The sequence below is a fragment of the Callospermophilus lateralis genome, chromosome 6 (genome assembly GCF_048772815.1).
Source record: "Callospermophilus lateralis isolate mCalLat2 chromosome 6, mCalLat2.hap1, whole genome shotgun sequence".
Classification (NCBI taxonomy): Eukaryota; Metazoa; Chordata; class Mammalia; order Rodentia; family Sciuridae; genus Callospermophilus; species Callospermophilus lateralis.
Window position 1 is genome coordinate 85,730,304 of NC_135310.1, and position 24,538 is coordinate 85,754,841.

Below are 24,538 nucleotides of genomic sequence, written 5' to 3' on the forward strand. Positions count from 1 at the left end.
CTGAGGCAGGAGGATCACAAGTTCGAGGTATATACTTTCTAGCCAGAAGAGATTCTTGATCCATATAAAGCAATATCATCAAGAAATATATATATAAATTAAATGTCCATCTATAAAACATGGTATATATGAGAGAGTTACTTCAAACCTTACATAATTTGGTTTGAATCTAGCTGATGCTAGATATGAGAGAATTACTTCAAACCTTACATAATTTATGACTCTAATGATCTATTAATATCTGCTATCTGGTGCACCTTTTCAAAGATTTCTTTTCCCACCAGTGTCTCAACTTAAGAATGGCAAACTCACAGTGAGTCGGAAATGGTCCTTGTGCTTCTGGTGAACTGCAGATGTAAAGTGCTGGTCACTTGGCTGGGGAAGGCGGTTCTCTTCATCTAAAATATCCAGTATTCCAACTAATTTTGCTTCAATTAAATCTATTTCAAAAAATGAAAACACTCAGGGTAAAAACAACAACACTTTAAAGATAACATGAAAAATTTCAAATTTCAAGGACTGGTTGGAAACAATGAAACAGATGATTCTGAAAATATTCTATCAAAGACTATTGAGAGCAGATGCATTTTTATTTCAACCTGGCCATTTGTTATAAGGTCACATCATACTTTTATTATAGATTTTAGAAAATAACTCAATAAAGAAAATGAAAAAAATGTAATAACCATTCCACTGTAAACAAGGATAAGAGGGAAAGAAACCAGAAATTCTCCCTTTTCCAGATGACATCTACATTCAAAATTAAGTAAAACTACAGAAGCTTTTGCATGCAGAGCTTTCAATACTAGTTTTAGAAACTGATTTTAATGCTTTCAAGCAAAACTTTTCAGGAACAGCACATTTTTATGTTCCTTTCCTTCATGCTGTTTGAATTTTCTGTCTGACCAAAACAACTATAAAATGTAATCTGCTTGAGTAGAGTATATAAAAACTGTTGAATGGGACAGAGCTCCAAGACACAGGAAGAGAAATTAAGATTCTAACTTCCGAAGACGCCGCCTGCGCCTGCAAGGTAGACAGACCTGTGACCAAGCGGCAGAAGAGGCCCAGCGGCCTGCCGGCGTGGTAGACACATCACCCCAATTGAAGGAGGGGCAGAGCAGAGCTACCGCCCGCGCCTGCAAGGTAGGCAGAACTGCGACCGACCGGCAGAAGAGGCCCAGCGGCCCGCTGGCGTGGTAGACACATCAACCCAATTGGAGGAGGGGCCCAGCTGCCGCCCGCAAGGTAGACAGACTGCGCTTCCCGGAGAAGAAGCCCAGCGGCCCGCCGGCCTAGTTGAAAGATCACCCCAATTGGAGGAGGGGCACAGCAGCCGCCTGTGCCTGCAAGGTAGGCAGACCTGCAACCTGGAGAACAGGCCCAGTGGCCCGCCAGCGTGGTAAACAGATCACCCCTATTGGAGGAGGGGCCAAGCCGTTGCCTGCAATGTACGCAGACCACGCGACCCAGAGAAGGGGCCCAGCGGCCCGCCGGCGTGATAGACAGATCACCCCAATTGGAGAAGGAGCACAGCCGCCGCCTGCCCCTGCAAGGGAGACATTGCAACTAACTATTAAAGAGCAATATAAATAAATAGGGGGAAAATTCAATAACACAACAGTTTCACCAAGCAGAAAGAAACGCAAGCAGTATGAAAAGACAACGAAAGAAAGGACCACAAGCAATGCAGGTCAACTCAACTTTAGAAGAGGTAATATCTGCAGCAGATAAAATGTCAGATAAAGAATTCAGGATATACATGCTTCAGATGATCTGGAGTCTCAAGGAAGACATTAGACAGCAAAATCAGACAATGAAAGATCACTTCGACAATGAATTACATAAACAAATCCAAGGAGCAAAAGATCAACTATACAGGGAGATAGAGGTTATAAAAAACAAACAGAAATCCTAGAAATGCAGGAAGCAAAAAACCAAATTAAAAACTCAAACGAGAATACTACCAGCAGAGTAGAACACTTAGAAGATAGAACATCAGAAAATGAAGAAAAAGTATTTCAACTCAAAAAGAACATAGACAGCTCAGCGAGACTGTTAAGAAACCATGAGCAGAACATCCAAGAAATATGGGAAAACATAAAGAGACCAAACTTGAGTCACTGGGATACAGGAAGGTATAGAGGTCCAAACCAAAGGAATGAGCAATCTGTTCAACGAAATAATACGAGAAAACTTCCCAGACTTGAAGAATGAGACAGAATCCCAAATCCTAGAAGCCTACAGGACGCCGAATGTGCAAAATCATAAGAGATCCACACCTAGACACATTATAATGAAGATGCCCAACATACAGAATAGGGATAGAATTTTAAAAGCTACAAGAGAAAGGAAGCAGATTACATTTAGGGGTAAACCAATCAGGATAACAGCTGATCTTTTAACACAGACTCTGAAAGCTAGAAGATCCTGGAACAATATATTTCAAACGCTGAAAGAAAATGGGTTCCAATCAAGAATTGTGTATCCAGCAAAATTAAGCTTCAGAATAGAAGATGAAATTAAAACCATCCAAGATAAACAAAAGAATTTGCAGCTAGAAAACCATCTCTTCAAAACATCCTCAGCAAAACATTACAGGAAAAGGAAATGGAAAATAACAATGAAAACCAACAGTGGGAGGTAGTACAGTAAAGGGGGGGGAATAATCAAAGAGGAAAAACAAACCACGTTAAGTAGCATAAATAAACAAATATGGCTGGAAGAACAATCCATATCTCAATAATAACCCTAAATGTTAATGGCTTAAACTCACCAATTAAGAGACACAGGCTAGTAGAATGAATCAAAAAAAAAGATCCAACAATATGCTGCCTACAGGAGACGCATTTGATAGGAAAAGACATACATAGACTGAAGGTGAAAGGTTGGGAAAAATCATATCACTCATATGGACATCGGAAACAAGCAGGAGTGTCCATACTCATATCAAATAAAATAGATTTCAAGCCAAAGTTAATCAAAAGGGATAAAGAGGGACACTACATACTGCTCAAGGGAACCATACACCAACAAGACATAACAATCATAAATATATATGCCCCAAACAATGGTGCAGCTATGTTCATCAAACAAACTCTTCTCAAGTTCAAGAGTCTAATAGACCACCATACAATAATCATGGAAGACTTCAACACACCTCTCTCACCACTGGACAGATCTTCCAAACAAAAGTTGAATAAAGAAACTATAAAACTCAATAATACAATTAATAACCTAGACTTAATTGACATATATAGAATATACCACCCAACATCAAGCAGTTACACTTTTTTCTCAGCAGCACATGGATCCTTCTCAAAAATAGATCATATATTATGTCACAGGGCAACTCTTAGACAGTATAAAGGAGTAGAGATAATATCATGCATCTTATCTGATCATAATGGAATGAAACTGGAAATCAACGATAAAAGAAGGAAGGAAAAATCATGCATCACTTGGAGAATGAACAATAGGTTACTGAATGATCAATGTGTTATAGAAGATATCAGGAGGAAATTAAAAATTCTTAAAGATAAATGAAAACACAGACACAACATATCGGAATCTATGGGACACAATGAAAGCAGTTCTAAGAGGAAAATTCATTCTCTGGAGTTCATTTCTTAAAAAAATAAAAAACCAACAAATAAATGATCTCACACTTCATCTCAAAATCCTAAAAAAAGAAGAGCAAAACAACAGCAAAAGAAGTAGAAGGCAAGAAATAATTAAAATCAGAGCTGAAATTAATAAAATCGAAACAAAAGAAACAATTGAAAAAATTGACAAAACTAAAAGTTGGTTCTTTGAAAAAATAAATAAGATCGACAGACCCTTAGCCATGCTAATGAAGAGAAAAAGAGAGAGAACTCAAATTACTAGCATACGGGATGAAAAAGGCAATATCACAACAGACACTTCAGAAATACAGAAGATAATTAGAAATTATTTTGAATCCTTATACTCCAATAAAATATAAAATAGTGAAGGCATTGATAAATTTCTTAAGTCATATGATCTGCCCAGATTGAGTCAGGAGGATATTGACAACCTAAACAGATCAATATCAATTGAGGAAATAGAAGAAGCCATCAAAAGACTACCAACTAAGAAAAGCCCAGGACCGGATGGGTATACAGCAGTTTTACAAAACCTTTAAAGAGGAACTAATACCAATATTTTTCAAGCTATTTCAGGAAATAGAAAAAGAGAGAGAACTTCCAAATTCATTCTACGAGGCCAACATCACCCTGATTCCTAAACCAGACAAAGACACTTCAAAGAAAGAAAACTACAGACCAATATCTCTAATGAACCTGATGCAAAAATCCTCAATAAAATTCTGGCAAATCAGATACAAAAATATATCCAAAAAAATTGTGCACCATGATCAAGTAGGATTCATCCCTGGGATGCAAGGCTGGTTCAATATATGGAAATCAATAAATGTTATTCACCACATCAACAGACTTAAAGATAAGAACCATATGATTGTCTCGATAGATGCAGAAAAAGCATTCAACAAAGTACAGCATCCCTTTATGTTCAAAACTCTAGAAAAACTAGGGATAACAGGAACATACCTCAATATTGTAAAAGCAATCTATGCTAAGCCTCAGGCTAGCATCATTCTGAACGGAGAAAAACTGAAGGCATTATCTCTAAAATCTGGAACAAGACAGGGATGCCCTCTCTCACCACTTCTGTTCAACATAGTTCTTGAAACACTGGCCAGAGCAATTAGACAGACGAAAGAAATTACAGGCATAAAAATAGGAAAAGAAGAACTTAAATTATCACTATTTGCAGATGACATGATTCTATACCTAGCAGACCCAAAAGGGTCTACAAAGAAACTACTAGAGCTAATAAATGAATTCAGCAAAGTGGCAGGATATAAAACCAACACACATAAATCAAAGGCATTCCTGTATATCAGCGACAAATCTTCTGAAATGGAAATGAGGACAACCACTCCATTCACAATATCCTCAAAAAAAATAAAATACTTGGGAATCAACCTAACAAAAGAGGTGAAAGACTTATACAATGAAAACTACAGAACCCTAAAGAGAGAAATAGAAGAAGATCTTAGAAGATGGAAAAATATACCCTGTTCATGGATAGGCAGAACTAACATGATCAAAATGGCGATATTACCAAAAGTTCTCTATAGGTTTAATGCATTGCAATGCCAATCAAAATCCCAACAGCATTACTTGTAGAAATAGATAAAGCAATCATGAAATTCATATGGAAAAATAAAAGACCCAGAATAGCAAAAACAACTCTAAGCAGGAAGTGTGAATCAGGCGGTATAGCGATACCAGATTTCAAACTATACTACAGAGCAATAGCAACAAAAACAGCATGGTACTGGTACCAAAACAGGCAGGTGGACCAATGGTACAGAATAGAGGACACAGAAACCAATCCACAAAATTACAACTATCTTATATTCGATAAAGGGGCTAAAAGCATGCAATGGAGGAAGGATAGCATCTGCAACAAATGGTGCTGGGAAAACTGGAAATCCATATGCAACAAAATGAAACTGAATTCCCTTCTCTTGCCATGCACAAAAGTTAACTCAAAATGGATCAAGGACCTTGATATCAAATCAGAGACTATGCGTCTAATAGAAGAAAAGGTTGGCTCCAATCTACATATTGTGGGGTCGGGCTCCAAATTCCTCAATAGGACACCCATAGCACAAGAGTTAATAACTAGAATCAACAAATGGGACTTACTCAAACTAAAAGTTTTTTCTCAGCAAAAGAAACAATAAGAGAGGTAAATAGGGAGCCTACATCCTGGGAACAAATCTTTACTCCTCACACTTCAGACAGAGCCCTAATATCCAGAATATACAAAGAACTCAAAAAATTAAACAACAAGAAAACAAATAACCCAATCAACAAATGGGTCAACGACCTGAACAGACACTTCTCAGAGGAGGACATACAATCAACAAGTACATGAAAAAATGCTCACCATCTCTAGCAGTCAGAGAAATGCAAATCAAAACCACCCTAAGATACCATCTCACTCCAGTAAGATTGACAGTCATTATGAAGTCAAACAATAAGTGCTGGCGAGGATGTGGGGAAAAGGGTACACTTGTACATTGCTGGTGGGACTGCAAATTGGTGCGGCCAATCTGGAAAGCAGTATGGAGATTTCTTGGAAAGCTGGGAATGGAACCACCATTTGACCCAGCTATTCCCCTTCTTGGTCTATTCCCTAAAGACCTAAAAAGAGCATACTACAGGGACACCGCTACATCGATGTTCATAGCAGCACAATTCACAATAGCTAGACTGTGGAACCAACCTAGATGCCCTTCAATAGACAAATGGATTAAAAAAAAATGTGGCATTTATACCCAATGGTGTATTACTCTGCATTAAAAAATGACAAAATCATGGAATTTGCAGGGAAATGGATGGCATTAGAGCAGATTATGCTAAGTGAACCTAGCCAATCCCTAAAAAAACAAATGCCAAATGTCTTCTTTGAAATAAGGAGAGTAACTAAGAACAGAGTAGGGAGGAAGAGCATGAGAAGAAGATTAACATTAAACAGGGATGAGAGGTGGGAGGGAAAGGGAGAGAGAAGGGAAATTGCATGAAAATGGAAGGAGACCCTCATGGTTATTCAAAATTACATACAAGAGGAAGTGAGGGGTAAGGGGAAAAAAAACAAGGGGGATAAATGAATTACAGTAGATGGGGTAGAGAGAGAAGAGGGGAGGGGAGGGGAGGGGAGGGGAGAGGGGATAGTAGAGGATAGGAAAGGCAACAGAATACAACAGACACTAGTATGGCAATATGTAAATCAGTGGATGTGTAACCTATGTGATTCTGCAATCTGTATACAGGTAAAAATGGGAGTTCATAACCCACTTGAATCAAAGTGTGAAATATGATATGTCAAGAACTATGTAATGTTTTGAACAACCAACAATAAAAATTAAAAAAAAAAAAACATGAAGTGAAAGTGACTGATTAGGTCTAGCCAACAACTTCAATTATTTTAATTATTGTAACCCATGGAATCTGGAGTCTTAGACCAGGGATGTGGCTCAAGCGGTAGTGTGCTCGCCTGGCATGCGTGCAGCCCGGGTTCGATTCTCAGCACCACATACAAACAAAGATGTTGTGTCCACCGAAAACTAAAAAATAAATATTAAAAAAAATTCTCTCCTCTCTCTCTCTCTCTCTCTTTCTCTCTCTCTCTCTCTCTCTCTCTCTCTCTCTCTCTCCATCTCTCACTCTCTCTTTAAAAAAAATTATTTGAGATAAAATATGTATATTTTTATGCAAATTTCACATTAAAATGTTATTAGGAACCACAAAAAAAAAAAAAAAACGATTCTAACTGCCTTGATCAGAACATAATGCTTCTTGGGTAATTAACAGTTGTAAAGGAGGGACATGTTATAATGAGAGTATTCTGAGAGATGTAGAAGGAGGCAGAGGTAGGCTGAAAGATTCAGAAGGGGATAAATTCCAGGAAGATAACAAACCACCCAGTCAAAGGCACAGAGATGAGAAAAGAGAGGGGTACTCTGAGTAGACGAGGGAGCATGTGCAACTTCTTAATATATATGACTATTTAATATAATTTAATATAAACATAAAAAGTATCATCATCATTATAATTCTATGTTGTCCAAGCCTAGACATGAGTTATTGACCAGATTGTCAAAAGACCCCTTGCAAACAGCTGATTTTAGAGATGGGGTAGAAAAAAAGGAGAACTGAAAGCTAGCTGGGGGATTAGAAGGGAAGGTTTCTTTATTGCTAAAAAAGAAAAAAAGCAAGGAAAACAGAGACCCTTCTGCTACACAGTATTCTGTGGATGTGACACATGGAATTTCTAAAGCCAACTTGCAACCTCTGAGAGGGTGCACAGAGGAGAATAGAACTAAGGGAATCTCTGACAATCTTTACCTGGAGCCTAGCCTAATTATGGAGTTTGTCATGAGAGACAATAAATCCCTTTGCTGCCTGAGCCACTGAGTCTCCTCCAAACTGGTTCACACTTTTAGGATTTTTAAGTAAAAACACAATAAATAGAAGAGTTTTAGAAAAAGTTTCAACTAAGCTGAATCTGATGTCTTGATAGGAAAAATAAATTCCAAGCAGTATTAAGAAAGTAAACTTCCAGGATAGGGTTCTAATTCAGTGGTAGATCACTTTCCTAGCATGTGTGAGTCACTAGGTCCGATTCTCAGCACCTCAAATAAATAAATAAAATAAAGGTCCATCAAGAGGCTGGGGCTATAGTTCAGTGGTAGAGCACTTGCCTAGTATATATGATGTGCTAGATTTGACCCTTAATACCACATAAAAGTAAAGAAATAAAGGCATGCTATTCATCTACATTTACAAAAAAATAAATAAAATTTTAAAAAGGTCCACTGACAAGTAAATATATATATATATATATATATATATATATATATATATATATATATTTTTTTTTTTTTTTTTTTAAAGTAAACATGCCTGGGGCTGGGGTTTGTGGCTCAGTGGTAGAGTGCTTGCCTCACACATGTGAGACCCTGGGTTCGATCCTCAGCACCACATAAAAATAAATAAACAAAATAAAGATATCGTGCCCATGTATAACTAAAAAAATTTTTTAAAAAAGATAAACATCCCTCAGATACTAGTTTCAAGTCCCATGGCTACTAATGTAAGTCACAGAACACAGAAAAGTGACTAGCAAATGCACTTGCTATACTGTCACACATTTCCCAAAAATAGAATAAAAAATACATACCTATACAGTCCTGATTATCCACATAATGTACTTCATTAACACCTAAACCTTCTTTTTGATAGAGTTCTTGCTCCTAAAAATGAAATAATCATAAATACATAAACAAAGTGCAATATGAAATGTAGTTAATTTCTGTGTCATTTCGAATCATAACATTTACTAATTAAAATGCTAAAGTTTAAACCAACTATTATAACCTTAAATGGTTTTCCAAAGATAGAAAATTTTCTGGCAGGGAGGGATGTACTCTACTACTGAGCTATATTCCAAACCCTTTTAATTTATTTTGAGACAGGGTCTCACTAAGCTGGAGAGGTTGGCTTTGAACTTGTGATTCTCCTGCCCCAGTCTCCTGAGCAACTGTGATCATAGGCATGCACCATAACACCCAGCTAAGACAAAAATAAATTTTAAATATTTGCAGACAGACATTAAAGGTAATAATAATTAACTGGAAATGAATTATAAGTAACTATACAGGAATATTATACAAGGTAGAAAAGAAACAAAGTTTGGAAGAATAATGTACAAATAAAAATTGAATTCCTAGATATAAATTTAGTAACTTTTTGAAAAGAAAATTTAAAGGATTTTATTAGATGGGTATGCTAACTCAATAAGCTTAAGTTTGTATGTTCTAACATTTTCTCATCAATTTAAATATTTCCATTCATGAGTTATACTAGAAATGCTTTCTGACATTCTGGAGGGCACTCTTCACTTGAACCCAATCTGAATTTGAAATTCACATTTATATTTAGAGGATTATTATAAAAGTAAATATAAATCAAGACAGTGTCTCCTCTTTATAGAGTTCCTGTTTCTAGATAAAGATTCTTGCTGGGTGGTGTGGAAAGAAGGATTAGTGTATATTAAATGAGAGTCATGCACATAAAATTTCACATGGTATTGGAAAAACTAATTTAGTTGGGTAAAACGTTTTCAGAACTATCTTACCTGTTTCATCTGTCTGTTTATGGTTAAAATAGGTTTAACTACAACATATAAGTAACCCATACAAAAGCTGGAATGTGTGGAATGAAATCCCACAGAAACAAAAACACAATAAAATTGTGGGAAAAGACAGATGGGATAGGAATAGGAAATAAATAGTTAGGAAATAAAATTCTGCACACTTCAGCCCAAATACAGTAGAAGACGGAACTCAGAAAATATAAGTGTTAATATAAAGAAATTAAAGGTTTGTGGGCCAGCAGCCAGGAAAGGAGGCAGAAGTTACAAACATGCTCTGGGAATTGGTTTCTTCATCTGTAAAATAAAGAACTGGACTAGATGACCTATCAGTCCCTTTATCTTTTTTCAGAAAAACATATCTCTAATAGTACAAAGGAAGGAATGTCAAGGGTTTTGGTAAAAAATATTATAGAATTCAGATTTAAAGGAAAAAATAATGAACCTAATCACAACTCAACTATTCCAAAGCTACTTTTATTTTTACTGCACACTAAAGAATTATAAAGAAACTCCCTAGCTATGTGTGGTATGCCCACGGTTATTTACTATAAGCAATGGCAAGAAGTTCCTTACTGGACCAGAGATTGTGGCCAACCAAAGGCAGGCTATTCACAGGCAACTGGCAGTCCACAAATTAACATGGCAAGAAAAGTATTGTCCAGAGGCAAATAGATATATGGTATCTACTGACCCGGTACCTTTGCCACTCCCTACAGAGTGGGCAATAGAGTAACTCAAAGCTTGGGGAAAAGGGCAAGAAAGGCCATGTTCAGAGATGAGAGAAGAAAGTTGTACAGCAGTGAAAGAATTAAAGACAATCATAATCAGAAAAGAGAAGGAAAAAAAAAAGGAAAACAAAACAAGCAGAACTTCTGAGGAAGTACCAATTCATTTTTTACCAGTCCCTAAACTTTGGCTGAACCATAACATCTGCTAGGCTTCCCTGATGCCTGGACCACCCTTTCATTACACTCCAGCAATTGGGGAACTATAGCATGTCTCTCTTCCTTGAAATTTAAAATAGCTTAATTTGAATTTTAAATTGTAAAAATGATTACCTCCTTCAGAATCCTTTCATTAAAAAATTGTTGAAGTTTTTCATTACAATAGTTGATGCAAAATTGTTCAAAACTGTTATGTTCAAAGTACTCTGAAAATTAAGAGCCAGCACAAAGAATCATCATCAATTCAACTTCATATAAATTTATCCCATAAAATAAAACATTATTGTATCAGATCAATTTAAAATTGGGCTTTAAAAATATAATCAATTGTTTTATACTCCCCAAGTCTTCTTATTTTAAGACAAATTGTATTAGACACTATAATTGAGAAATAAAAATACCTTTCTCTAATTGGACAAAAAACTGTTTGGCAGGTGAAATAAATTATATAGTATAACAACAAAATGTAAGCCATTTGTAACATAATTTTTAAAACATGAGTATTTAAGCAATTCAAAGCCCAAAATGACATAAAAAAATTTATCTATAAAATTACAGTTATCAAAAATACCATAAATACTGATTCACTTCTGAAATTATATTACATAATATCTAAGATCTACAGGGTTCTAAAATTTTATGAATCTCTGTATGTGTATATTATGCTAAAACTGATATAGACTAGTATATAAACAAATGTATAAAGATTGTGAAATCTTAAGAAGTCAGTGATGGAGGGTTATCTATCTTTGAACAAAAGGTAGTATTTCATTATAAATTTTAAAATACCTATTACATCACATAAAAACAAAAGCAAAACTCTGAGCCTCTCAAATTATAAATACTTATCTTCTGTTGGCAAAGACAAACAAATCACAAAGAGAAACATACCAATCCGGCAAGCCAGAAGAAACACCTGATATCAATAAAGCCCAGTACAAAACCCATCAGATTTACTTCAAGATTTTAATAACATAGTCATTCAGAACACAGCAGTGTTCAGATTGTATTCAGTAACCCATTTAATTTCTGGTTGAACCATTCCACAGTGATTCACAATAATTTGTTATCTTATTCATTTGATGGAAAATGAACTAGAAATAGTTATTTGTTGACAAGTAACACTAGCAATGAATTCTTACAATTATGAGGTTAACCTATATATCTTAGGTAAACGTTTACCCAGCTCTACATGTTCAACCATGACTTTAGTGATTTTATTATCTACATTAGTCACATTATCTGAATTTGTAGCACAGATTTTCACCTTTATTTCAGATGTATTCATTTAAGCAGAGACATTTAAACTATATATATTTTGTTTTCAGTTGTAGTTGAATACAATACCTTTATTTTATTTATTTATTTTTATGTGGTGCTGAAGATTGAACCCAGCACCTCACATATGCTAGGCGAGCGCTCTACTGCTGAGCCACAACCCCAGCCCCTAAACTATGGTGGTTTTAATCAACATGTTTTAATTTTGTCCTTAAGACTTAAATAATCTTTCCCTTTTTTAAAAAACTATCAACTTACTATACAAATCATATTATAAAATGCAAGTTTGAACATACAATTGACAATATATCAAATAAAAGGTATTACAGGAGATAAAGGCTTTTTAAAATATATATATTCTTATATGTGCAAAGAAATATGAAACAAAAATAAACTCACAAAAGAATTGTACTTACCAAAACCAGCAATATCTAGAACTCCAATAAAATAGGATGAAGTTTCAAAAGGAAAACACTGATTAACTCTGTTTACCACATGATCAAAAAGATGGCTATAGACAGTCTTTGCCAGGGCATCACGAGCATTGTTTGCTTGCTCCACTTTCAAGGGGACCCTGCAAAAAAAGACTATATCAATGAAAATTCTGTATGGGAACATAGTGTGAAAAAACACCAAATACCCAAAGTTAAATGTACCTGAACATATTCACTGTGAAGAACAAACAGTTACCAAGGATCATATATGAATAGGCACAGATAAACAGGGCTATAGAGAGAGCTGTGAAAAAAGAACTAAAGGAACCATCTAAAATTAGATTTAAAAATCTCCTACTGATTAAAAAAAACTTCAGGCTTGAAAAATCATTTTAACTTTAATTTACATTTCACTTTACATGATGAGTAGGTAAAAATTACTCAGAGGAATAATCTTCCTTTTGACTTTCTTAAATGTGAAAGAAACTGTTTAATTCAGAATAACTTTGAAGTCTGGTAATTTATTTACCTTGTTCAAGAAAAATATTTAGTTACTCCTTAAAATTTGAACTGTCCAACTCTACCATATTAGTAACTACATATGATACAACAGTATTAGATGTTGCACATACAGATACACGACCTATGTTCTTAAGAAATTAGGTTTTGATGAAGAGAGACTGGCATAAAGGAGAATTTCCTAACACCACACTAAATGCTATCATAATGATAAGCATGTGTCACTATGAGAGTACAAAAAAGATAAAATTTCGAAGTTACTTTAAAAATCATTTGAATAAACCTGATATTTGAATTCCCTCTAAATAGTGTTTTTTTATACTTAACATTCCTGCAAGAGTCCCATTCTCCCTACCCCAACATGCATGCACACCCGCACACAGTGATAGTGCTAGGTACTAAAACTAGGGTCTCACACATGTTAGGCAAGTAGGCAAGTACTCTACCACTGAACTACATCCCCATCCTATTTAATTTTGAGACTATGTCAGGCAAAACTGACAAGTCTGCCCTCAAATTTGAAATCCTCCTACCTCAGCTTCCTGAATAGCTAGGATTACAGGTACATGTCAACAAGCCCAACTTTTTCTGAAATAAGTCACTTGAATTTACTGTCTGCCGTGGGACATTTCTTGAACTGATGTTTATGTGAATACCCTATAGAGAAAACATGTAAAAGAACTGCTTTGGAACAAAGTGGTATGGGGAAACAAAGGAAGCAGTACCTTAAAACCACTCAATCCATGACCTTTATGAGTTTTCCCTTGGAATTTGGTTTCTTCTCTAAAGAAGCAAGAAATTGGGGCTGGGGTTGTAGCTCAGTGGTACAGCACTTGCCTAGCATGTGTGAGGCAATGGGTTCAATCCTCAGTACCACATAAAAAAATAAATTTAAAAAATTAAGGTATTATGTCCATCTACAACTAAAATAAATTTAAAAAAAAAACAAGAAATTAAGAAACTTTAGGACAATGCTGTACAAATTTCTTACAGAGCTTTTCTTTGTAGTACAAATAATTTAGAATTAGTTTAGCACACACACAAAAAAAAGATCAGGCTAAGCATATCTTGCTTCTATTTCCAAACATGTAAGAGGTAGTAAATTTTTAAGCAGATAAAATACCTTTTTGTATGTTCTTTTAGTCAGGTAGAGTAACACATGCCTGTAGTCCCTACTACTTAGGAGTTCATATAGTAACATACAATGCTAAGTCCAAATATAAATATTATTGCATAGATTAAAATCAAAATGCATAAAGTATAGGCTATTGAGCCAAACTATACACATATCTAGGCACAATCTACAAGTTCTTGATTACTGATTTGAAAAATCTTGGCTAGGCCCTTGTTGTAATTTCCTCTAAATGAAGACTCCTCAGTAAGGAGAGGTTGCACTTGCTGCATATTTTGCTAAAGTTCAACTTAGTGGAAGTTTTAGTATACAATATTTGCACGGGCAATGACTTGTTAAGTAAAATGATCTGTTACCCCAAACAGTCAGATATTGATTTAAATAATCAATTCACATTTTTGTAGTTGTTCGCAAGTAAATCCCTCTCTTACCTTATGAATTTCAAATATGTGCCATGCAGAATATCTAAAAGGAACAATTTTTAAGAGTTATGCAAATCCCCATTTATTTATATGATGGATTACTGCAGTAAGATGCACAGATTTTTGATCTATCAAGTATATCTTTGAGAACATTAAAATGAAAAGAATTAATGATACATAAAGATCAATCTTAAATCTTTGTTTTCAAAACGTATATACATCTCTTTGAGAAAATGCAAAACAGGAATTTTGCAGCGCAATTAAGGGACTTACTTTATAACTGTTCCTTTGGTGCCCCCTGCTGTTGTTAACATAACTCTTGTGGTTAAACTTACACGAAGATCATCTTGGTCCAAACCCAGTAGTTCAGCACAATATTCCAATGACTGAGTAGATTTATTCTTCAGATTACAACCACCTAATGAAATTTAAAATTAATAATCATTATCTAATCCAAATTTTCAAAACCCATTTCTCAGATTTACACTTTACTATGTTCTCTCTCATATGAGGATGTTAACACAATGGAAGGTGAGATAGAAGTTCACTGGATTAGACAAAGTGGAATGAAGGGAAAGAAGGGGCAATTGGAATAGGAAAGACAGTAGAATGAATTCTTTCCTTTGGTCATATATGAATACACCACAATGAAACTCCACATCATGTTCAACCATAAAAATGGGATCCTTGAGCTCCATGCTTGGAAATTGTGTAAAATAACTAAAAAGTTCCTTATTTATGTTTATTTTGGTTGCGTTTTAAAAATGCACTTTGCCCTGAAATTATGATGTTGCAGAGGTCTGTGTTTTTACCTTCATGATAACACAGTGGTTCTATGAAGATAAATAATTGTATTTATACCTATGAAGTATTATGATAGTTGAATAAAAAAATAAAAATTGTCTTTTCTTGAAAAAAATGGGATCCTAATTCGAATTTTATACTCCATGTATGTATGTCAAAATATACTCTGTTGTCATATATATTTAAAAATAATAAAAAAACAAAACAAAAAAGTCAAAATACAAAAAAAGAATTACACTTCACTAATAAAAACTATAGAATACACAAGGCTTATTTGTAACTCTTTTTCACATCTTTGTCAGATATTCCAAGACGAACAAGAGATCCTAAGTCAGGAAAAGCCTATTGTGTAACAGATCCCCTTATCTGTAGTTTTGCTTTCCATAGTTTGTTACCTACCATAAACCACAATCCAAACATATTAAATGGAAAATTCCAGAAGTAAATAATTCATAAGTTTTAAATTGTGCACCATTTGGAACAGTATGATAGAACTGTGTGTCATCTTGCCAAGGATGTGAATTACCCCTTCCTCCAGTACATCTACACTAAAATGACATAATTCTCAAAAAAGGAACCAATAATTCACTTATTTCTTTTATTATATTGATAAATTTTTATATATATTCCTATATGAATTATGTAAGGTTAAGAAAACAACTTTTTAAAAAATCTTAAAAATGCAAAAAACTTTTTAAAAAAGGAAAAGACTATAAAATAAAGTAAGGTTTTCATGTCCCTCCCTTTCCAAAATAGTTCTTCAAACATTTTAAATATGGAAAAACCATATTTATGACAGTTAAGAGTCCTACAAGTATTGGGAAATCATATTAGCCAAATTTTATTCCTATATCACTTGCATGTATAAATATGTAACAATGAATCTCACCATTATGTGTAATTATAATGCACCAACAAAAATATAGAAAAAATTCCTTACATGTTTACTGGAAAATAAATTTTCCAATAAAATAATTTCAAAATATTTTTTTTCATCAAGTTTCTAGGCCATGCCAAAAATGAGCTATCAAGGGGGGAAAACCCCACTTCTACTTAGAAATCATTTGGATCATAGATTTAATGGAGAGTCATAGGAAAGATGAAGATAAATATAATAAAATCTTAGCTATTAATATTATATTAGTCTAGTTTTTTCTCTTGAGCCTTTGCCTTATTACCATCTGTACTATATCTTGCTTATTTCTGCTGCAATAGAAGGAACTTTAAGAAAAAAAATAAAGTGACAATGCAAAAATGTACTTAATCCCTTCTGACTAATTAGTGCTCTTCAACTAACTGGATCATGCAACATCCATGATACTCCATATACATCTACAAGTTCTACCACAGGACAATAATTAGAGGTATGAAAATACAACCTATTACTTATAATAACATTTCCAAAGTGTATGCTAATTATCCTAACACTTAAAATCTTTCTTTGTTACTTAAAATCTCCCATATGTTCCTTTAACATTGCTAAAAAGCAAATGAAACATGACAACATTCATTATATTTTCACAATAAATTTTCTAATTCCTCTAAAAAACTAATAAGAAATTAAATGTACCCTAAAAAAATCTATATTGCTACAATTTCATTTTAAGTAGGCAGCAATCTGTATTTTTATTTTACATATTCACTAACAGTGATTACTATGTACCAACCACAAATACTCAAATCATTTTATAAATATTTAACTTATGTATTCCTCTTCACAACATGAAGACCATTATTACCCTCTAACAGTGAAGACACTGAGATATGGAAAGGTTAAGTTCCTCTCCCAAGGTCATGCACAGCAGATAGTACAAGGTAAAGTTGTCTGATTCAAGAGTATGTGAGCTTATCTATGCTATGTTGAATCTCACATTATTGATTTCACAGCATCACAGGACATTAAATCTGAAAGTCATTGTCTATTTTAGTATACTCATTCACAGATCATAAGGTTTAGTAGCCTGGAGTCAATGAAGGACAATTATTACAGGCTTCTGAGCTAGTCAGACATGGATAGAACAGGTTCTCCAAGCTAAAACTTATTAATAACCATGTGTATTATTTCACTTTTGCACAGGCTCCTCATTTATAAAATGGAGATAATATCTCTCACCTCATTATTTTTTATGTTTTAACTATGATTATGATGAAATATAAGATGTGAAAGAAAGTATCTTGCATAGGGTACTTTTTTTTTTTTTTTTTTGTGGTACTGGAGGCCGAACCTAGGACCTTGAAAATGCTAGACAAGCACCCTACCACTGAGGTACACCCCAGCTCTGATACTTTTTATTTTTTCCTTCCTCTTGTGCCCCCTTTCCTTGTTGCATACAGATACTGTACTTTAAAAGAACTTCTTATAGATTATTTCATTTTGTAAATGAAGAAACCAAGGTTCACAGAACCCCAGGGATCTGACACAAAAGCCCATGTTATTGACTGCTATGTTAAATAGCGCTTTCAGTTCTTCTTAACTAATTTCTGTATAAGATTCTAAAACAATGTATTAATGCAAAGGTCAACAATCTTTTTCTCTAATCTTTTTTCCTAAGCCAGATAGTAAATATTTTAGGTTTTCCAGGACATCAGTCTGAACTATTCAGCTCTGCTACTGCAAATGAAAACTGGCATAGACAATACACAGATGCATGGGTGTGATTATGTTCCAATAATGTTTTATTTATAAAAATAGGTGGCAAGCCAGATTTGGCCCATAGGTAACAGTTTGCCAATCCTATATTCAGGGATCACATTTAGAACTAAGTAAAGTTTCACTATTTATGCTATATACAGACTGCAACACTAGAGTTAAATGTTACTTTTTTTTTTTTTTTTCAAACTGGGATCCCCAACCCTTTTTTGTATTTTCTTTAGAGACAGGGTCTCCATGACTTGCTTAGGGCCTTGCTAAATTGCTGATTCTGGCTTTGAACTTGTAGTCCTCCTTCATCAACTTCCAAAAACTCTGGGATTACAGGTGTGCACCACTAAGCCCAGCTGAATGTTAACTATTTATATATATTTCAATTTTCATAAGAATGAAAATTTTAGTTTATTTTTGTTTCTCATAAGTAAGGTATATAGTGTTAAACTGCCCTGATTAACTGATCCAAGTTTAGATCAATGAACCAGAAAAATTTCAAAAATACTTTAATAGAGGACAGAGAATTAATCTGTTGTTAAAAATGTACCATTATCCAGGAGCGGTGACGAATGCCTGTAATCCCAGTGGCTGGGGAGGCTGAAGCAGGAGGATCTCAAACCAGCCACAGCAAAAGCAAGGCACTAAGCAACTCAGTGAAACCATGTCCCTAAATAAAACAAATTAGGGCTTGGGATGTGGCTCAGGGGAGTTCCGCTGAGTTCAATCCCAGATATAGGAGGGAAAAAAAAAAGTACCATTAGTTAAAATTTTTAACTATGACCCTAGTACTCAGTTGTTAATTTGTTCAAAACAAAGCTCATAATGAAGCATCACTCATTTGTCAGGTTCACAATGTAACACACTACATTCTAGAAAATTCAAAAAACATGCACCTAAACATTTAGAATGATTTTTCATATGACCAAAAAATAAGAATAAGTCAATCTAATTTTATGCCCTTAAGAAAAAAAAAAAAAAAACCTGAAGTGCTGCCAGTGTCCTCAAAGTCAATGTTTCCAAGATGCAGGACACCCGCGACTACTCGAAACAGATCAAGCTTTTCTTCATCATCCAAACCAATTTTTTTCATGGCAGTGCACATTCTAATAAAATCTCCATGGTCATCTAAGAGAGGATCTTTCAAGGAACCTGCCTTAAGATACTACAAAACAAGAAATTAATAATTAACTAATCTTCACATTTTTTAAGTAAACCAAAACTATAAAACCAAGTCTATTAATGCAACATATGTCATGCAAAAATAAAATTAGTCAATGAAAAAACGTAAGCATTCTAACACTTATAAAAATTGAATAACTAGGTAAAGTGTATATAAGATCTCTTCACTCTTCTTCCAACTACATGTAAACTACAATTATTTCAATAATAATTTCAATTTAAAAAAGAAATGTTTTATAATTATAATTTCAATTCTAAAGTATTATAATTCTAGGATATTAGATAAAGATAAATTCAATAAAGAAGGAGGGAATATATGTGGTTGAAATTAATCAAAATCTTTAGGTCAAAAAGAATTAAGGTAGTAATGGATACGTTAGTTTGATCTAATTATTCCACAATGTATACAATATCCAAACATTACATTGCACCCCAATGTGTTTTACAAATATACACAGCTTTTTTTCAATTAAAGACGAATAAACAAAAAAAGGTAAAAAGTTGCAATATGTAACCCTGACAATTAGCATGACACTACTTTAGGTTAATTACCATCAATTCACTAAAGTTAAACAGAAGCAAATATCTCAGACAGAGTGATACATGGCTTTAGAAGTATTTTTTTAACCTTTCTGTATATACACAAGGTACAGTGTATTAAAGCATTATGCTTACTCTAGAAATTTATGCAATGACTAAAAACATTTCAGAAAAAAAAAAGAAGAGAAAATTTGTTTTCTCTCCTAAAGGAATTTGTATCCAAAGTATTCAATTTGTTAGAACCTACAACAAGCTCAGAAAAAGGGATGAAGAAAGTTAGGCCTGCAGAAGCTAGGAAAAACATAACAGTAACTGGACAAAGAAAAACTGGTCTAGGAATTTTCCAGAACAGAGAATTAAGAAGTTAAAATAAGGAAGCATAATATTAGAATTAATGACATTAAAAGATGGCTCCAGGAGGTGTATTTTTCTCCAAATAAACAACTGCTTTTCAGCAGTTTGTCTTTCCACAAGTTTTTTAAACATTCAATTATTTGTGAAATTTCTGGAAAATATCTAGAAAATGAAATTCCATTTTACTCTTAAAAAGAAGCAAAGACAACAATCACATGCAGCAAAAAAATATAGAAACCACATCATGCAGAATTTTTAGTCTTGCAATTCAATGCTTGCTTCATTTAAAAACTGTTTCTAATCAAATGTTAATAAACATATTTGCTATAGGGCAGACTAAAAATACTGCATTTTCCTAGTAATTACACACAGCTGAAAGACATTCAAATGGAATAAGGCAAAGGGTTTAGTCAAAATGATCACCTCATCCTCCTGATAAAGAAGACATAAAAAGCAATTTAAACATATTAATCCATTGTTCACCTTTGTATATTATACACACACATATTATCTCACCCTCCCTCCCTTTCAATAATATAAATAAGATTCTTGACAAACTATATTCATCTAAAAGTGAGTACGTTTTTGTCTTTGGAGAATACATGATACTCTTTGAAGTGTAAACACCAGTTTTCTTTCAGTTTATTCTGTAACAAAGACCATATCTTTGTAAATAAATAAATATTTTCTTCCTTTAGGACAGCTGAAGCATCCTACAACTACAATATTTTGGCGATATTTTTATAAAAATATAATCTTATCAAGACAAAGATACCATTATAAATACATTCTTGCTTCTTTAAAGTCCAATCATGGATAAAACATAAAGTTCATGACTTATAATTCAGACATCTATCTAAAATGATATATAAAATGTCAAATTAATAAAAAATTAACTGTAGACTCATCTATTTTGAATTTGAAATAAGGGTAATTTTGTTTTCTGATATTTAATATGAATATATATTTAAGATATATTTCATCTAACCCAGTTTGAAAGAAGTCAAAATATCTAGTTTATACAAGAATTAGAAATTGATGATAATAAAAACTATTTAAATACTCAATATAAATGTTTTAATAAAATCAGTAAAGGCAATATAAACTAGAACTTATAACTAATCCTAACTTAACTTTCCTAATGTAAGCCCCTTGTATAGACACAACTTAATACCATTTATTACTTAAACACTGCCTATTAAAATTTATAGGTCTTCAGATTAAAGATTAAATGTTTTTAAAACAGTACTTAATGGTATAATTATAACTAATTACTCTTAGAAATATTATAATGATTTAGAGAGGCCGATATACAAAACTTTATTTATTTATTTAGGTACCAGGAATTAAAGCCAGGGGCACTTAACCACTGAGCTACATCCCCAGCCCTTTTTTTATTTTTTATTTTGAGACAGAGTCTCACTAAGTTACTTAGAACCTCACTAAGTTGCTAAGGCTGGCCTCAAACTTGTGATCCTCTTGCCTCAGCCTCCCAAATTGCTAGAATTACAGGTGTGTGCCAGAGTCCAGTTTAAAACTTAATATATTTTAGAAATAAGCTATTTTAAAGAGAAGTGCTATTAATATGTAAACATACTTTCACATGAATACTTAGTCTATTGTCTACTTCAAACCTTAATTCAAACCTTGTACCTAATTCAAGGTACAGACCTGGTACCTAATTCAAACCTTAAAGTAGATAATAAATTAAAAATATATACTTTGTACTTAATCCTAAAAAGGTAATATGAGAAAAAGTTTCAAAAGTGCTAAAAGACAACGATTCTTAGCAATTTAATACTATCATACTTGGAAAAGAGGAGGAGGAAAGCAGTGTCCTGAGTCCCTTGAACTAGAAGCTGTGGCTTCTGTAGATATCAACAGAGTTATAAAGTTCTGCACACTAAAAGAATGAGTACTGAAGTTTTTTGAAACATAAGTCTAAAAGTAAGAAATCTTATTTGGGTTCCTAATTTAAAAATATAACTTGCAGCATGATTTTTTAAAAAATATTTATTTTTTAGTTGTAGTTGGACACAATATCTTTATTTTATTTATTTATTTTTATGTGGTGCTGAGGATTAAACCCAGGGCCTCACACATGCTAGATGAGCGCTCTACCACTGAGCCACAATCCCAGCTCAGCATGATTGTTTTTTGGCATTAAAATTTTAATTAAAAAAATAGTTTACTATACCTCAGGACTTCTGCGGTTCTGTAAAATCTGTTTGTCAGTTTCTTTGTTAGCAAAGTATCTAGTACAGCCTCGGTTTAAATACTATAATAAAAGAAATATAAAACAGAATTAATATATACAACCCACAGGGAAACAAAAAAATAACATCAAACAGGACTAACCATGAAGAACTTCTAAACATAAATTGAGTATTGTGTAATTCCTCAATTAAATCAGTACTTCAATATTTTATATTTTTTACTACTTATCTAACCAAGAATATTTAAAACTCCTAATCCCTGGAAGAGATTAAATAAAATTATTAAAGTAAAAAACCAATACTATGTTTTTATTTTATTTATTCTAATTTGCTATATATGACAGCAGAATGCAATTCAATTCATATTATACAAATAGAGCACAATTTTTCATGTCTCTGGTTGTACACAAAGTAGAGTCACAGCATTCGTATTTTCATACTCGTACTTAGGGTAATGATGTCTATCATTCCACTGTCTTTCCTACCCTCATAAACCCTTCCTTTCCCTTCCTCACACTGCCTCCCCATCCCCATTATGAATCAGCATTCTTATATCAGAGAAAACATTCGGCATTTGGTTTTTTGGGATTGGCTTACTTCACTTAGCAAATGTGTTGTGTGTGTATACACACACAAACACACACACACACACACAATGGAATATTACTCAGCATTAAGAGAGAATAAAATCATGGCATTTGCAGGTAAATGGATGAAGTTGGAGATTTTTTTTATTTTTAAAGGACAATTTTATACGTTCTCAGTATTGAATATCTCCCCCCTCCACAGTTGTGGTGCTGGGGATTGAATTCAATGCCTCAAGTGCAATACTACTGAGCTACATCCCAGTCAATTATCTTTTTAAAATACAATTTATAACATTACTACTACAAGTAATAATGAAAATCACCCACCTGCTAAACACATGAGATCTCAAATAACATATTATAGCTTAATATTTTAAGTGTCATTCTGAATAATTATGAAATACTATCCTTATTTTCTTAATTTCTGATTTTTTTAATTTTTATTGTTGGTTGTTCAAAACATTACATAGTTCTTGATATATCATATTTCACACTTTGATTCAAGTGAGTTATGAACTCCCATTTAACCCCATATACAGATTGCAGAATCACATGGGTTACACATCCATTGATTTACCTATTGCCATACTAGTGTCTGTTGTATTCTGCTGCCTTTCCTATCCTCTATTATCCCCCCTCCCCTCCCCTCCCCTCCCCTCCCCTCTTCTCTCTCTACCCCATCTACTGTAATTCATTTCTCCCCCTTGTTTTTCTTTCCCTTTCCCCTCACTTCCTCTTTAAAATATTTTTTTTAGTTGTAGATAGACACAATATCTTTATTTATTTATTTTTATGTGGTGCTGGGAATTGAACCCAGGGTCTCACGCATGCAAGGCAAGCACTCTACCACTAAGCTACAACCCCAGCCCTAATTTCTGATTTTTAAACTCAGTTCTTCAAAACATGACTTTCACATTTACTGAAAGTTAACAGTGACTATATATAAAATTACAATATTTTCTTTATGAATCAAATAATTTCAGCTTTTCTTCTCTCAATGATTTATACTACTTCTCAGAAACCCTACAAAGTTAATAAGAGCTTTCAAAACAGAATAAGGGATGAAGCTGGACAAAAACAGAGGTTAAACACCTCTAATCCAAAAATTCCAAATCTAAAATGCTCCAAAATTTAGAGTTCCAGGTTTGGAGCATTTTATATTTTGGATTTAGGATTTTCAAACTTGTTGTGTTCACTTGATAAAGTCTATGCAAATATTCCAAAATCCAAGAAATTCTGATATCTGCAATACTTCTGGTTCCAAAGCATTTAAGATAAGAGATACTTAATTTGAAATATATTCACCTCAAAGAAAATCTCTTACATTTAAAAGGAAGTCCATTAGATAGTACAACAGGATGAAAAAAGTTTATAAGGAGGTCCATAAGAAAAACATCAGGATGAAAAATAGTTTAAAACATTTCAGCTTTTCTTAAATTGGGTTACTATAATTCCATTATACCATGGCATGAATTATAAGACAAATATACCACATATATTCACCAAGAAAAATGTATAGTAAATTTGAATGTTTTAGGGGGATAAATTGATATTTTAGATGATCAATGTACCTATTTCCCTCTGTTATAAGTAAACATTAACATACTCCAAAATCAGACAATGATTACAGTTTCTTCTTCTACCGTTGAAGGGAAAAGGGATAATGCTGAAACATTTTCAATTGACTGTTTCAAAAAAAGAGTTATTTCACCTA

General features: G+C 33.5%; 1 protein-coding gene across 4 annotated transcripts in view; it reads right to left on the bottom strand.

The window, feature by feature from the left end:
- Positions 1 to 24,538, bottom strand: part of Myo6 (myosin VI) — a 156,304-nt gene that overhangs the window by 41,330 nt on the left and 90,436 nt on the right. For all 4 annotated transcript variants that reach the window (XM_076858480.2, XM_076858478.2, XM_076858479.2 and 1 more), the window contains exons 10-16: positions 22,219 to 22,299; positions 18,930 to 19,110; positions 14,774 to 14,918; positions 12,410 to 12,567; positions 10,830 to 10,921; positions 8,797 to 8,869; positions 313 to 440 (exon numbers count right to left, since the gene is read on the bottom strand). In XM_076858480.2, the coding sequence (XP_076714595.2) occupies positions 313 to 440; positions 8,797 to 8,869; positions 10,830 to 10,921; positions 12,410 to 12,567; positions 14,774 to 14,918; positions 18,930 to 19,110; positions 22,219 to 22,299 (858 nt within the window). The remainder of the gene's footprint in view (positions 1 to 312; positions 441 to 8,796; positions 8,870 to 10,829; positions 10,922 to 12,409; positions 12,568 to 14,773; positions 14,919 to 18,929; positions 19,111 to 22,218; positions 22,300 to 24,538) is intronic.